Source organism: Hoplias malabaricus, chromosome 11 (genome assembly GCF_029633855.1).
Source record: "Hoplias malabaricus isolate fHopMal1 chromosome 11, fHopMal1.hap1, whole genome shotgun sequence".
Lineage (NCBI taxonomy): Eukaryota > Metazoa > Chordata > Actinopteri > Characiformes > Erythrinidae > Hoplias > Hoplias malabaricus.
In genome coordinates, this window is record NC_089810.1 from 35,340,155 (window position 1) to 35,354,950 (window position 14,796).

Consider the following 14,796-nt stretch of genomic DNA (forward strand, 5'->3'; position numbering starts at 1 on the left):
ACTACAAACTGCAGCTGTTTAGTAATTTGATGAAATACGTTGGACAATATTCGTAGGAATAAGGGGGACATTTTAATGTTTGGGCCGTGTGGTGACCATATAATGTTTGTGTTCACTCGAGCTTACAATGACAAGAGACTTAAACTAACCACGAACCTTCCATTTAAAGTTGACATTAATATATCATTTTGCTTGTTTTAAACATTGTTTTTGAAACAAATCAAAGTGTCTGTCAATTCAGAAATACACTTTTAATATAATAATTTAACACAAGTACAAATAACTACAAATAAGTTGAATAATCGTATAATATTTCTAATTATTATATAGTCACAGTCACACAGCTCCAGGGGCCTGGAGGTTGTGGGTTCGATTCCCGCTCCAGGTGACTGTCTGTGAGGAGTGTGGTGTGTTCTCCCTGTGTCCGCGTGGGTTTCCTCCGGTGACTGTCTGTGAGGAGTGTGGTGTGTTCTCCCTGTGTCCGCGTGGGTTTCCTCCGGTGACTGTCTGTGAGGAGTGTGGTGTGTTCTCCCTGTGTCCACGTGGGTTTCCTCCGGGTGCTCCGGTTTCCTCCCACAGTCCAAAAACACACGTTGCAGGTGGATTGGCGACTCAAAAGTGTCCGTAGGTGTGAATGTGTGTGTGTGAGTGTGTGTGTTGCCCTGTGAAGGACTGGCGCCCCCTCCAGGGTGTATTCCCGCCTTGCGCCCAATGATTCCAGGTAGGCTCTGGACCCACCGTGACCCTGAACTGGATAAACGCTTACAGATAATGAATGAATGAATGAATGAATGAATGTATTAATCTCACATTTCACTTTCTTTTCCAGTCTGTGATGTAGAGAAATGACATAGATTTGTTTCCTGTTTTATACAGGATGAGCCGAGCACTCTCCAGCTGCTGAAGAAACATCTGGTTCTGGAGCAGACGATTGAGGATTATGCCGAAACCATCGGCCTGCTTTCTCAGCAGTGCAGACAGCTGTTGGAGATGGGACATCCTGACAGGTACTGAGGTTTATATCTTTATCATCTGTTCATCTGTGGACGTACTATCTCAGGATCATTGGCAGAAATGCAAAATGTATATGTAGCATTAAAGAGGACAGGTTGGTTTTAAAGTTTTTTAGTTTTTGGTTTTTTTAAATTCAATTTAATCACACTTCACTAATTAGTTGTCATTAAGATGTTTACAATACAGTGTAATAGTAATGTAATAACACCAATACTGGCACCCCTGATAAACCTGAGGAAACTGGATTTTGCTTGTCTTTGAGTTAAAATATGAACAAAAATTTTTTTTTGAACTAATACATTTGTTTGAAAGACAATGATACTGATGATAATCACTCAAACAAACATATTTTTACTTTAATGATGATAACATATTTGTCAGTGCCAGTGTCATCAGTGTCATTTTTTTTGCATGTGCATTTGTATTGCATACTTTTGTTGCTGTTTATAAGTTGTTGAAAGAACAGTCAGAAGAAGCATTAAAGAGTTAAGAATTTAGTATTTAGGTCTGTTCTTGAAATACTGATAATATCCACTCAAAAATTCATATATTTCTCATCACAATAATGTTTGACAAATCACCCTTCTCTGGGTTTAGGACTGAAAAATGTATCATTTTTATTTAAACATTTTTAAGCATTGAAGCCTCCTAATTCACATACAGGAGGTCCTCGGGTTACGTCAGTCCCAAGTTACGAAATTTCGTGGTTACGACACATCTCCCATTTACTGTATAAAGCCTTGTTTCGACGTAAGTGGTTTTGCGTCGTAAACGTCGTAAGCGAACTTCGTGTTTGGTGTGCGCGGCGGAAGAATACACGGTTACGCGGCTCGGGACCGAGGAGGATGGGTGTTAGGATAGGATAAGTGCTTACAGTATGTTATTTACGTACAGTATGTACTTATGTTCTGACTTACACTGAAAATCGGTTTACAACGCGACGTAGGAACGGATCAACGTCGTAAGTTGAGGACCCCCCTGTAATGTATTTGTACTGTTTCTGGCACAAAAAAGCATGGCGGAAATATATCACACTTTTATAATTTGCTCAAATTATTAAGCCCCACAAGTGTACGAGCATTTTTGTGAGAACTGTGTAATTTTTTCCGGTATGTTATTGTATTGTTTTGTTTTTTTTGTGTGTGTGTTTGTCAGTGAGCAGATCAGTAAGCGCCAGTCCCAGATTGACCGTCTCTACGTGAGTCTGAAGGACCTGGTGGAGGAGAGGAAGTGTGCTCTGGAGCAACAGTACTGGCTGTATCAGCTCAACAGAGAAGTGGACGAGTTAGAGCAGTGGATCGCAGAGAGGGAGATGAGTGCCAGCTCCACAGAACTGGGCCAGGACTACGAGCATGTTACCGTCAGTAACACTCTGATTTCTACTTTAGAGTGGTGGTCTGAAGAAAATGAGATATTCCAAGTTTCCCTCCTTATGCCAAAATCTTGCTGAGACATCCCCAGTTTCTCCTACTAGTCTGGTTTGATTCTGCTCCACACTTCTTCCTGTCTTTTTCACTGAAACACACTCTGAAATGAGCCGTGCTTCTTATCTCAGATCTTACAGGAGAAGTTCACTGAGTTTGCGTCAGAGACGGGCAGCGTGGGTCAAGAGAGGGTGACGGCAGTCAATCAGATGGTAGACGAGCTGATCGATTACGGCCATGCTGATGCGGCCACCATTGCGGAGTGGAAGGATGGAGTGAACGAGGCCTGGGCTGACCTGCTGGAGCTGATGGAAACCAGAGCTCAGATGCTTGCTGCTTCTCACCAGCTCCATAAGTTCTTTTCCGACTGCAAAGAGGTCAGAAGATGTCCCAAAAATCCTGTAATACCCACCTAAATTAATTTTGGAGCAAAATGTAAAAAATAATAAATTTAATATAAATGATTTGATGCTTTTTCTTGGTTAAATGACTGATTGTACCTAAAGAGATTGTATTAAAACCAATGATTGTGGCTGTATTTCAGGTTCTAGCTCAGATTGATGATAAACAGCGGCGTTTACCGGAGGTTCGGGCTCTTCAAGATGGATCCACGAACACTAGTGCCCTCCAGAGGATGATGAACACATTCGAACACGACATCCAGCTGCTGGTTGGACAGGTGAGATAAATAGATAAATGGACAGAGTCAGGAAAGGGTCATGGTTTATCCACTGTTTTCAGCAGTTTGAGATCATAGTGAATACGCATCAAGTCTTGCAGACCACAATCCCAGGAAATAAAATTGACAGAGCATTTTCCTGGTTTTATTTCCTTGCAAAATTCATTTTCTGCTTTCAAATCAGCAGATAATGGCTCCACTGCGCCATAACTTCTTAGTCTCTGTGCTCTACCTTTAGTTTTAGCTTGACACTCCCACAGACTTTGTTGCGGTTCGCGCACTTCCTACTGTCTAGTAAGCACATTGTTGCTAGGATAAGTGTGTATGTGATGGAGTAATACTTGAAGAATTTGGTTCAGAGTGGCATTTTCATGCAACACTCATAGTATGTCTCTCAGCCAATCACATTGCAGGGTCGGAACTAACTGTGGTATAATAGCTATTAAAGCTACTCTATTAAAAGAAACGAAAACAAAGCAAAACAAAAAGCCTTCCTATATTTTAGGTCAGACAGCTGCAGGAGAGCGCCGCTCAGTTGCGGACAGTTTACGCGGGAGAGAAAGCCGAGGCCATCGCTGTAAGGGAACACGAAGTGATGCAGACTTGGAAGGAGCTGCTCATTTCCTGCGAAGAGTGCCGTGTGCAGATCACCACGGCGACGGATAAGTTGCGCTTTTTTAGCATGGTGCGAGATCAGCTGATGTGGATGGATAGCATCATCTGTCAGATCGGCACAGGAGAGAAACCCAGGTGAGTCCACTTTGTAAACATCTGAAATCAGTCCTTCCCTAAAAACAATAAGTCTAGTGTTATTACAAAACTAAGAGCTCTTTAATCACTAAGTATTCTAAATCCATCCTCTAGGTAAACTAACTCTGCCATTCTGGATAAAAGAATCTGCTACATGCTCTAAATGTAAATGTAGATATTTGTGTTAGTAGTGGTGTGTTGTGTGTGTGTGTGTCTGTGTTTGTGTGTGTCTCCTCAGAGCGCTAACCGACTGTGGACTGTCTGCTGCTTGCAGGGACGTGTCCTCGGTGGAGCTGCTCATGAACTATCACCAAAGCCTAAAGAGCGAGGTGGAGGCCAGGAACAGCAGCATGCTCCAGTGTGTGGAGATGGGAAAGACCCTGCTGGCTGCAAGAAACCCCGCCTCTGAGGAGGTGAACCTGCGGGCAAATAAACTTTGACAAATTCTGCAGTGATTAGGAACTAAATTTAAATATCTGATATGGAAGAAACAATAAAGTATTAGAGCAGGGTTCCTCAAACTTGGTAATCAAAGGATGCCCTGTTGGCCGATTGAATTGAACTGGCTTTTATTTTGAATAAAGGTGCTTTTGCACAGCACAGTGTAGTTCAAGTTTGTATTCTACACATTCAAAAAGTACAGTTCTACAAGGGTTCTTAAAGAAAATGGTTCTACATAGAATCCTGAGCACTTGCATGATTAAAGATTTCTTTGTGTCATAAAAGGCTTCTTCAGATTGATGGAGGATGTGCTATAGAGGGTTCTACGGGTTGAGTTAAAAGTCGCAGGTCACCCTTTTATTTCAGAAATGAAAGGGAATATGACATATCTGAATACCCAACAAGTTATGGGTGAGAGGGTCTATCTTTTAAGCTATGTCCGGAACATGGCCACCATCTTGAAAGCCGCCATATTGGATTAAGGACATGTTTTTTAATTGGGAATGTGGTCATGTAGCATGTCAAAGAAGACTAAAATTGTTTTAGAAGTCAATTGCCGCAATTAGATTTGCAAAATCTCTTGTGGTTCAACAGGTATCAGCCCAGAAAGTTCAAACCTTTAGTTTTTGGTTATAAGCTCAACCAAACTCTGAATGCTCAGCTTCGTTTTTGGTCAGAACAGATGGGAATGCTGTTTTCTGTAGCGTCGTCATGTAGCACTGAACATTTACGGTCTGGTTGAGCCTGTAACAAACAGCAAAGATTTTGAACTTTTGCTAACTGGGTTGCTAACTTCCAGATTGAATTTGTGTGTAATGCTTACACTGTGTGTTTGTTAAGTTGTGTGTGTGTGTTTTATGTTAGGGTGTTGTGCTGAAGTGTAGTTTGTGCTGTGTTTCAGATTAAAGAGAAGCTGGAGAAAGTTCTGGCGAAGCAGAGAGAGCTGACGGAGAAATGGGACAAACACTGGGAGGAGCTCCAGCAGAGTGAGTGAAATAAATCTGTCAAAAACTCTACAAATACTACATTAAACACTAGTACAGGGTGGTGCCATTTATATGGATACACCTTAATAAAATGGAAATGGTTGATGATATTAACTTCCTGTTTGTGGCACATTAGTATATGAGAGGGGGGAAACTTTTGAAGATGTTTTTTTAATGGGAAAAGGGTCATGTGACACATCAAATTTATTGGGAATTTCACAAGAAAAACAAAGGTGGGGTGTGGTTTTAACGTAACTTTATTCTTTAATGAGTTATTTACAAGTTTCTGACCACTTATAAAATGTGTTCAAAGTGCTGCCCATTGTGTTGGATTGTCAATGTAACCCTCTTCTCCCACTCTTCACACACTGATAGCAACACCGCAGGAGAAATGCAAGGACAGGCTTCCAGTATCCGCAGTTTCAAAATAAAATGTACTGCATTAACTGTGTAATTACTGGTTTATTAGTAAAGTATTAAATTTCAGTGCTGAAGGTATATCAGTTTTAGTAAATTGATAAGCAGAGCTGTGTTTTATGGTGTTTTTAAATATGTTATTACCTGGTTTCCTTTCTCTCAGTGCTGGAGGTCCATCAGTTTTCTCAGGAGGCCATGGTGGCAGAGGCATGGCTCACTGCTCAGGAGCCGTTTATTAACAGTCAGGAGCTCGGAGGAAGTGTGGATGAAGTGGAGCAGCTCATTAGGAGGCACGAAGCCTTCAGAAAGGCAGCTGCCACATGGGAGGAGAGATTCAGTTCCTTAAGAAGACTCACTACGGTAATAATACATTTATATACACACACAACTTAGTCTGCTCTGCCTTTCTTTTTTTTTTAAGTTTGTCTCACTCCCTGTGCTCTGCAGGTGGAGAAGATAAAGGCAGAGCAGAGTAAGTTGCCCCCAACCCCTCTGCTGGGCCGGAAGGTGTTTCTGGATCCTCAGGACTCTTCTCCAGGTCGAGGCAGTGCAGCGTCTCTCCTCAGACACGGTGTCTATGACCAGGGAGAGGTTCGAGAGGTTCGGGCCGAAAGAAGCTCTGTCCACCCTTCTCCTTCCTCTGTGGCCAGGAGGCTGGGTTCCACTGTGGCCAATTACACGCCCATAATGAACGGAGCAGCTACTTATCGCATTCAGGAGGCCAGGAACTCTGGGCTTTTGGGCGTGGCTGCTGGCCTGGGATCTGCCCTGGAGACAAAAAACATCCAAGTTAAAGCTCAAGTGCAGCAGAAAATGGAGAGAATTGAAGCAGTATGCCCCCTGGTGGACAGAGAGAAGGAAAAAGAGACTGAGAGGGACCGGCACCAGGAGAACATCATGGCCGAAGTAGTGATGCTCCAGGAGCCTCCGGGAGGAAGAGAGAGATTAAACAGCGGACCGTTTGGAAGCGGAAGCAGCAGATCTGAGCTGCAGGTGGAACATCACCCTCCTCCGCGAGATTCCCGACTGGAGCGGCAGCTCTCCAACGAGCAGCTGATCCAGGCCCGGAGAGACGAGCTGCCCCAGGAGGTGTGGAGAGAAAAAGCAGAGCGTGCAGAGAGACGGTTGGAGAGGCAGACATCCAGTGAGCAGGAGGGTCCGGCCCTTGCTCAAGAATCCCGCCGCAGAGAGAGGCACAGAGCAGAAAGGCAGGAGAGCAGTGAACAAGAGGCTCGGGAGCAGTCAGACAGGCGCTCCGCAGGAGGGTGAGACTGCACAGTCAATGACACCAAACATAAGGATGTGTTTCTTTGAGTAAACAAAGTGTACATAACAATAATCTGATTAAATTAATCATTTATGACCTGCATAGTAATGACATTGTCTATCATATACTATTCAAGGTACATCTTATTTTCTTCTTCTCACATTTTGTTTACAGAGACAGAAAGTCCACTTTAGCAGAGATTGTGGAGCAACTTCAAGAGAGAGAAGCTGCACAAGTGAGTCCAGAGCCTCTGTGAAATACCTACAATTTAAAAAATACACTATAATAAGCAACATCAATTCAAACAAAGCAAAATGTTAGTTTACATAAATGAATGATCTAAATGTATTATAAAGTAAAGCAAAGAATTTAAGAATGTTTTTATGACATAGACGTTATTTTATTTCTAAACAGAATCAATCATTGATAGAAATTCTTCAGCTTCTGTCCTTGTTTATTGTTTATATTGAGAATAATTGTTCACCATTGTAAACCCTTGTTCTACTGGTTAAACTTAAGTTTAAAGGAGCAATCAGTCATTTTCTCCTGGATGTATCAGAGATCACCTTCATCAATGTATTGTCTGATTTATTGCTTTGTCAATGTCAATAAAATAAAAAAAGCAGAACTTTAACAATTACGGTTCTTAAATTATTAAACAGTGTAATCAAAATGAGAGGTGATGTAACACACTGGTAAAAATGTCTCTATCCCAACCTTTATAGAGTTGCAGGTGTAAAATTCTGAATGTGTTTGTATTTGCAATATACACACAATTTGTTCACGGATGACATTGGAAATAATTTCTTTGCGCTTTTCTCAGTCAAATAAACTTCATGAGAATTTAAAAAGTCACAGATTCTTGAATCTTACAGCATCTTTCTGGAAATGGGGTGTGTATACAGAAATATATTCTCAGTGGCTGAGAATTAACCTCCCAAGGTCTTACTCCCTCAGGCTCGCGGTGAAGTTCCTCGTCTCCCGAATGGTTTTCCAGAGAAATCCTCTCGTCCTGACCGACCACGAGCTCGGGACCGTCCCAAGCCCCGCCGCCGGCCGAGACCCAAGGAAACGACGGCAGGAGAAACAAGACGCTCTCGATCAGCCCCGGCTCAGAGCAGTCCGCCTGTCCCACAGCCCCCTTCCCACACCGCACGTCACGAGGGCTTCCTCTTCAGGAAACTGGACATAGAGAGCCAGAAAAAGAGTTCCAACAGGTGGGCAACAGGCTCCAAAATTTACTGTAACTCTGAAAAAACCCTGGCAAGTGAATCCATCTTTAAGGTGCAATCAGTCATTTTTTTCCCAACAAAATAGATTCAGATATAATTTATGAAAAAGAGATTTAAAAACATGCAAATAACACTAGTGGAGAATGGTAAAGAAGGCAAATGTTAAATGTAAAGCATTGTTTGATTCATTAAAGGAGCAATATGACATTTTAACACTAGCAAAAAAAACAAACAAACAATATATATATATATATATAAAAGGGAATATAATATTTTTATAACATATAATGTGCAGCTCAAGGCCAGTAGGTGTCAGTATAATGGCATAAAATGTAGAAAAATCACTGGAGAAAATGACTGCTACTTTAACACTCATTATTATGTCTAACATTTTCCATTAGATGTAATAGTTACATGAATATTATGAGTTCATTTAATATTTTTAGACATTATTTACCTGATGTTGTTTGCTTGACAAATTTCTGTCCATGGATATAATAACATCATTTCACTTGATAAATTATTCACAAATAAATAATGTCATAATATTCTTACTAACATTTCAAAGCGAAAAAATATTACATAATCTCTTCAGATGCTTTCACTTGCCAAGATATCACTTTCTGCAGTGCAGCTACAGGGCATGGACCCAGCATGCTAACAGCTTCACTGTGATCTGGAATTAGCACGATTGTTGATCCAGTCCAGTGCTAACACGAGTCTGCATCCACTGATGCTTTTATTTATTTATTTTTGCATAATTGCAAAGGCAAAAAATGTACAAGACAAACAGATTTAAATTTAAAAGTTTTTTCTGTTGAAAGAGCTTGAAGGATCTCAAGCTAATAAAGTGAAAAGCTAGGTTAAAATCTGCTTTACTGCGTCACAATCATTCATGTCTGGGTGTCTAAGAGATTATGCGTTTTCTCGTTTTTGATATTAGCTAACACCGAATTAGAGGTTTTATGTGAGTTGAGGGGCAGCACGGTGGCGCAGCAGGTAGTGTCGCAGTCACACAGCTCCAGGGACCTGGAGGTTGTGGGTTCGATTCCCGCTCCGAGTGACAGTCTGTGAGGAGTGTGGTGTGTTCTCCCTGTGTCTGCGTGGGTTTCCTCCGGGTGACTGTCTGTGAGTGACCGGACCTGGACCCACTGCGACCCTGAACTGGATAAGGGTTACAGATAATGAATGAATGAATGTGAGTTGAGATTTGGCTGAATCATTCAACCTCATCAAAAGACCATGGTGTAATATTATGAGCTGCCATTGTGAGCTGGATAACAACAAATGTGATCTCCAATTCAGCTTGGAGATGTACAAATCACTAGTTTGTGCTGGAGGGCTGCATTGCATTCTATAGAGTGACTAGTTACACATATTTTTACATATTTATATTTACTGTTTAGTGTTGTGTTTGCGACACAACACTAAAAATATGTGATTGACATTGATGTATCTTGGGGGTAGTTCATGCTAGACTTATTCCTCCAGGTTTGTTCCTATCATTTGAGTAATTGTTTAAAAAAGTCTGCTTTCATTGGCTAAAAAGTTCATATCCAAACATTTTTAACCTGCAAATAAAAATGATTTGTCATAAGCACAGCTTGCATCTTTGCATGATGACTCGTTAGCCACTGCTAGCTCATGCTAGCCACTGCTAGACTTCTTGGTGGATGCATCTCTGGCAGAAGAACCAAGAATCGAGTTTCTGACATTCGTAAGTACTCATCCTATGCAATATTCACAGCTTGGCTTCAATCTGAGATCCACCTTCACAGCACCCCCTTCAGGCCGAGCATATCGACTCATTGCTCCATGAGTGTCAGACACATTTTTTTTAAGAAATAGCTGTTTTTCTTTTGTGCATGTACATGTAAACAGTGTACATGAGGTCCAAATGCTTGTCCTATTATCCTGCAGCCAATCACTAGAATTAGCATTAGCATCACCATTTGCTAGCATTAACCAAACTCTCTCTCTCTTTTTTTCCCCCATGATTCCTCTGTTTTCCTGGCTGATATCCTGCCTCTCCTCGAAGGTAAGCCACAGAAGCTCAGTGTTGTAATCCAGAATTAACGTTCTCCACAGGGGCTCGGTTCCGGGCCAGCAGAACCGAGGACAAAACTTTGGATTTAACAGGACCTTCTCTGGGTTCCGGGGGCACGGAACCATGAGAAGGAAATATGCCAAAATATAATGAATATAATGAAAAAAATATCACAGCTAACTTAGGAAAAAGAGCAACATTTATTTTCTCCCCTTTCTGTTTTTTTCTGTTTCCTCTTCACTCCACATTTGTTTGTTTTTTCTTATTTATTCTCTTTCATTTTTCTGCATTGTCTTTTGCTTTCCATTTTTTCTTTCTTTTTGCCTTTGCTTGTGTTGCTTTTCCTCTTCCCCTCCACTGTGAATTTTTCAAATACAAATAATGTTATATGTAGTTAGTTATATGTAGTAAAACATACCGATAAAAGGTGACCCTTATAAAGAATAAGAATAAATAAGAAAGCAGAGGCTCATCTTATTGAAGTGTAGGGCGTCCCCTATAAACAGACGCCAAGAAATATCCTTATTTAATGATCTCCTGGTGGTCTCCTCCTTTATGAGTTCTGGGGACTACTCTGTACTTCTGGTAGAAGGTGAGTAGTGATTCTTTGACATTTCCAGTTCTCATCCCATTCTTTATTCTTTTCTGAACTGCAGCAGATCGTGGGTAAATCTTTACTGTGTGCTGAATAAAGGAGAGCTGGGATTTTACAGAGACTCCAAAAATACTGGGACACCATACAACAACGAGCCACTCCTGAGCCTAAGCGGCTGTGCCTGCGACATCACCAACGGGTACAAGAAGAAGAAAAACGTCTTCACGCTCAAGTAAGAGCCAAACGGTGAAACATGAAACAAGAAGTGGGGTTAGGAATGAAATCAGTGTGAACTTAAAGTCGCGGTTAATACACTTCTGTCTCAGTCCGTGTATCTTTTACTCAGGGCACCTGTCTGTCATACACTAGATTTCTATAATTTTACTCTGTTGTTTCATCCAAGGCTAAATTTTATAAAAGTAATGTGAGAAACGTCATCATAAGTCAGGTAAAAGTTAACTTACAAATATGATCCACGTATTACAGCAATCTGCTGAACTGTTTTTTTTTTTTTCAACCACAACATCATTAAAGTCAGACAAAGTATTGCCTAGGTAACCAAGCTCCCCTTTCATCTTTCACAAAGGCACAAACGAGAGTAGCTCAGAATCGAGCTGGAAAAAATTGACGTTGATAATGGACTCTATATATATATTTTTTTTATCCTAGAACTAAAGACGGGAGTGAATTCCTGTTCCATGCTAAAGATGAGGTAAGATTTCACCACAATTTTGAATTTGTGTTATGTTCATTTAGGTTCAAAAATCTAAATAGTTAATTCATTCATTCATTATCTGTAAGCGTTTATCCAGTTCAGGGTTGCGGTGGGTCCAGAGCCTACCTGGAATTATTGGGCGCAAGGCGGGAATACACCCTGGAGGGGGCACCAGTCCTTCACAGGGCAACACAGACACACACACACACACACACACACACATTCACTCACACACTTACACCTACGGACATTTTTGAGTCGCCTACCAACGTGTGTTTTGGACTGTGGGAGGAAACCGGAGCACCCGGAGGAAACCCACGCGGACACAGGGAGAACACACCACACTCCTCACAGACAGTCACCCGGAGGAAACCCACGCAGACACAGGGAGAACACACCACACTCCTCACAGACAGTCACCCGGAGGAAACCCACGCAGACACAGGGAGAACACACCAACTCCTCACAGACAGTCACCCGAATCTAAAGAGTTACTTAAGTAATATTTATTTTAGAATTAGAGACTTTAATTTGGAGTTTTGAGTGGCACAATCGTCTCATTGTGCCCTAGCATTGAGAGATTGATGAGTTTGAGCCCACAGCTGAGGTTATATTTAAACCATATTGAACTGATGGAGCAGGTTGAGCCGTTATTGTTTCTATTAGCAGCTGAAGCTATGAAGATTATGTGAAATTATGTAATACGATCTTAACTCATTAACTATGTTATTAATTATATCATTTAGTGTTGCTTTGTTTGGTTCCCAGTCAGTATAGTCTCTCATCTCTGGCTCGCTATAGGGCTGCAAAACAGATGTTTACGTGCAAGACCAACACCTTCCTCCTCCAAAAGTTACATAGTGCAGTTTCTGCAGTGTTGGGCCAAGGGTAGTAAGGACAGAGGCTTATAATTTGTAAGATACACACACGGTTGGTGGATATGGTCCCCTATATGGACCTACCTGGAGGGTCTTGGATAGAGTACTTTAGATACTGTTCTTGTTTTTATTTATTTACTTACCTGTATATTATTTGTGTGATTGTAATGTATTATACTATTAACGACGACTACTGACGTGCAGACTGACCAATTAAATGTTTACAGAGAAGGTTATGGACCAATAACGGTAGCTCTACAGTCAGACCGCCCAATCAGAAGATTTTAGGCTACTTCGCCACGCCCCCTTCTCACTCAAGCGAACCAATCGGAGTAGGGGAGGGCGGGACTAGTTTGTGAACGAAACTTCTCGAAGTTCTATGTAAGCTCTAGAAAAACAAAATGCCGGACGTTTGTGAAATTCCGCCCGGACATTTTTTTAAGTCTAAAAAAGAGGACATGTCCGGGTAAAAGAGGACGTCTGGTCACCCTAACGTTAGGACAAATTTTAAGAGTATACCTAATTAACTGGTATACCGTCCAGCATTTGTTTGTGATTTATTTTCAGTGCATAACATCTCACTCTTCTTGTTCCGGCAGGACGATCTGAAAGCCTGGACAAGCAGCATTTCAGCCAGTATCGTTGAACATGAGGAGCTGGAGAAATGGGGGAATCCCCCGCAACCAACCACCTCCTCCACGGATGAGGGCACGCGGCGGGAAGGCAGCCGGGCGGGAGGCTCAGAAAGGGGCTCGGAGCGCTCTGACAGAGCTGACAAACCTGAGAAGAAGACATCCAAGCGTAAATGAGAGCTAACTTCATAGCGCCCCCTAGCCCAGAGAGCCCGTAGTGCTCCTGAAGAAGTCCAGAGTGAGATCAGGCGGTGGATAGGGACAGTCCCCGCTGTGATCTAGCTCTCAAAATATATGCCTGAAAACGGAACTTGAAATGGACTCGAAACAAACTCATAACGTGATTCAAAATGGGTTTAAAACAGAAAATGGATTCAAAACTTTAGACTGACTCTAAATGGACCTGAAACTGACGCTGAGCACTGAGCTCCCCCTGGTGTCTGCCAGGGAGAACTACACACGGCCACCAGAACCTGGGCCAAAATATGGAATTTAAATAAATCCAGGAGATGTTACAAGACGTAGCTCATGATATTTATTTTTTAATTTCTTGAGAGATGAATCCTATATGTGTAAACTGTCTATTTGTATATTGTGTGTCTCCACATCTAACCTTTACCCCTCTTATCTAATGCTGAAGAGAATGGAAATATGCCAAAATTTTTATTAAGATTGTTTGTTTTTCTTCCCTGCAGGAGGAGCATGTTTTTGTTTTAATTTATTTGATTTTCTTTGCTCTTTTTATACTATGGACTTATTTCTTTTTTAATTATTAATTATTGGTTCTTCCAATGTTTTTCAATTCTCTTCTGGACACTTTGTAGACAACACGGCTGATCGTATGATAATGTTCAAGCATGCAAACCCGGTTTCAACATTTCAAACTGGGAAACTAAAGGTCTGTTCACAAATAAAGGGAAGATTATAAATGTACGAGTGTGTGTAATGTCTGAAATGTTGGCTGATTTCTATCTGGTTCTACAAAAAAATCCCACAGAATTAATGCCCTTTTCCTGTTTGAAAAAAATTACCGGAAATTTCCAAGGCATCCCAGAACAGCCCTTGTATCCTGTTTAAATTGTGTTTCCAAGGATCATACTTTTCCTAGCTGTGACCCTTTAGAGGGGAGCTACAAACAATGTGATGCAGTGTGTTTAGTCTGAACTGATGACAGTGATGGTGAGTGGAACCAGACACTCTCCTCTTAATGCTCCTCACAGAAAGCTATTACAGTAAATCAGAGCTTCCCAAACTATTACTGCAGTGCTGCCTTTTGTAGATGAGGCCCCTTTCCTCCAACACAAAGCTACACGTCATTTGTTTACAGTCTTCACTGCAATTTATTATAAATGTTGTAATTAATACAAAACTAAAACATATTCCTTATTAAAACTAAATAAAATGACAAATTACCTTTACAGTGGAAATATTACAAGTGCCTATAATATTATTAACTCCTTCATTTGCCTGCAGTAACATTTATTCATTCATTGTCTGTAATCACATATTCAGTTCAGGGGATTCCGGAGCCTACCCAGAATCATTGGGCACATGGCAGGATCACACCCTGGAGGGGGTCGCCTGTTCTTCACAGGGTGACACACACACACCTAAAAAACATGTTGGACCAACGTTTGTTTTAGGACTGTAGGAGGAAACCGGAGCAAACCCATGCGCACACAGGGAGAACACTCCACACAGACAGTCACCTGGAGGAAA

The 14,796-nt window shown here is 41.5% G+C and overlaps 1 protein-coding gene across 4 annotated transcripts in view; it reads left to right on the plus strand.

The window, feature by feature from the left end:
- The window catches only part of LOC136709281 (spectrin beta chain, non-erythrocytic 4-like), a 67,946-nt gene extending 53,957 nt beyond the window's left edge, over nucleotides 1-13,989 (plus strand). For 2 of the 4 annotated variants that reach the window (XM_066684415.1, XM_066684418.1), the window contains 14 exons: nucleotides 877-1,007; nucleotides 2,170-2,374; nucleotides 2,570-2,815; nucleotides 2,983-3,117; nucleotides 3,623-3,867; nucleotides 4,106-4,280; nucleotides 5,210-5,294; nucleotides 5,875-6,071; nucleotides 6,159-6,976; nucleotides 7,153-7,213; nucleotides 7,936-8,195; nucleotides 10,917-11,084; nucleotides 11,522-11,564; nucleotides 13,045-13,989. In XM_066684415.1, coding sequence (XP_066540512.1) covers nucleotides 877-1,007; nucleotides 2,170-2,374; nucleotides 2,570-2,815; nucleotides 2,983-3,117; nucleotides 3,623-3,867; nucleotides 4,106-4,280; nucleotides 5,210-5,294; nucleotides 5,875-6,071; nucleotides 6,159-6,976; nucleotides 7,153-7,213; nucleotides 7,936-8,195; nucleotides 10,917-11,084; nucleotides 11,522-11,564; nucleotides 13,045-13,254 — 2,979 coding nt within the window. In that variant the 3' untranslated portion in view covers nucleotides 13,255-13,989. Of the gene's footprint in view, nucleotides 1-876; nucleotides 1,008-2,169; nucleotides 2,375-2,569; nucleotides 2,816-2,982; nucleotides 3,118-3,622; nucleotides 3,868-4,105; nucleotides 4,281-5,209; nucleotides 5,295-5,874; nucleotides 6,072-6,158; nucleotides 6,977-7,152; nucleotides 7,214-7,935; nucleotides 10,249-10,913; nucleotides 11,085-11,521; nucleotides 11,565-13,044 lie in introns of those variants that run through there. The other 2 variants (XM_066684416.1, XR_010804479.1) reach the window with 2 other exon arrangements.
- Nucleotides 13,990-14,796: the final 807 nt, after the last annotated feature.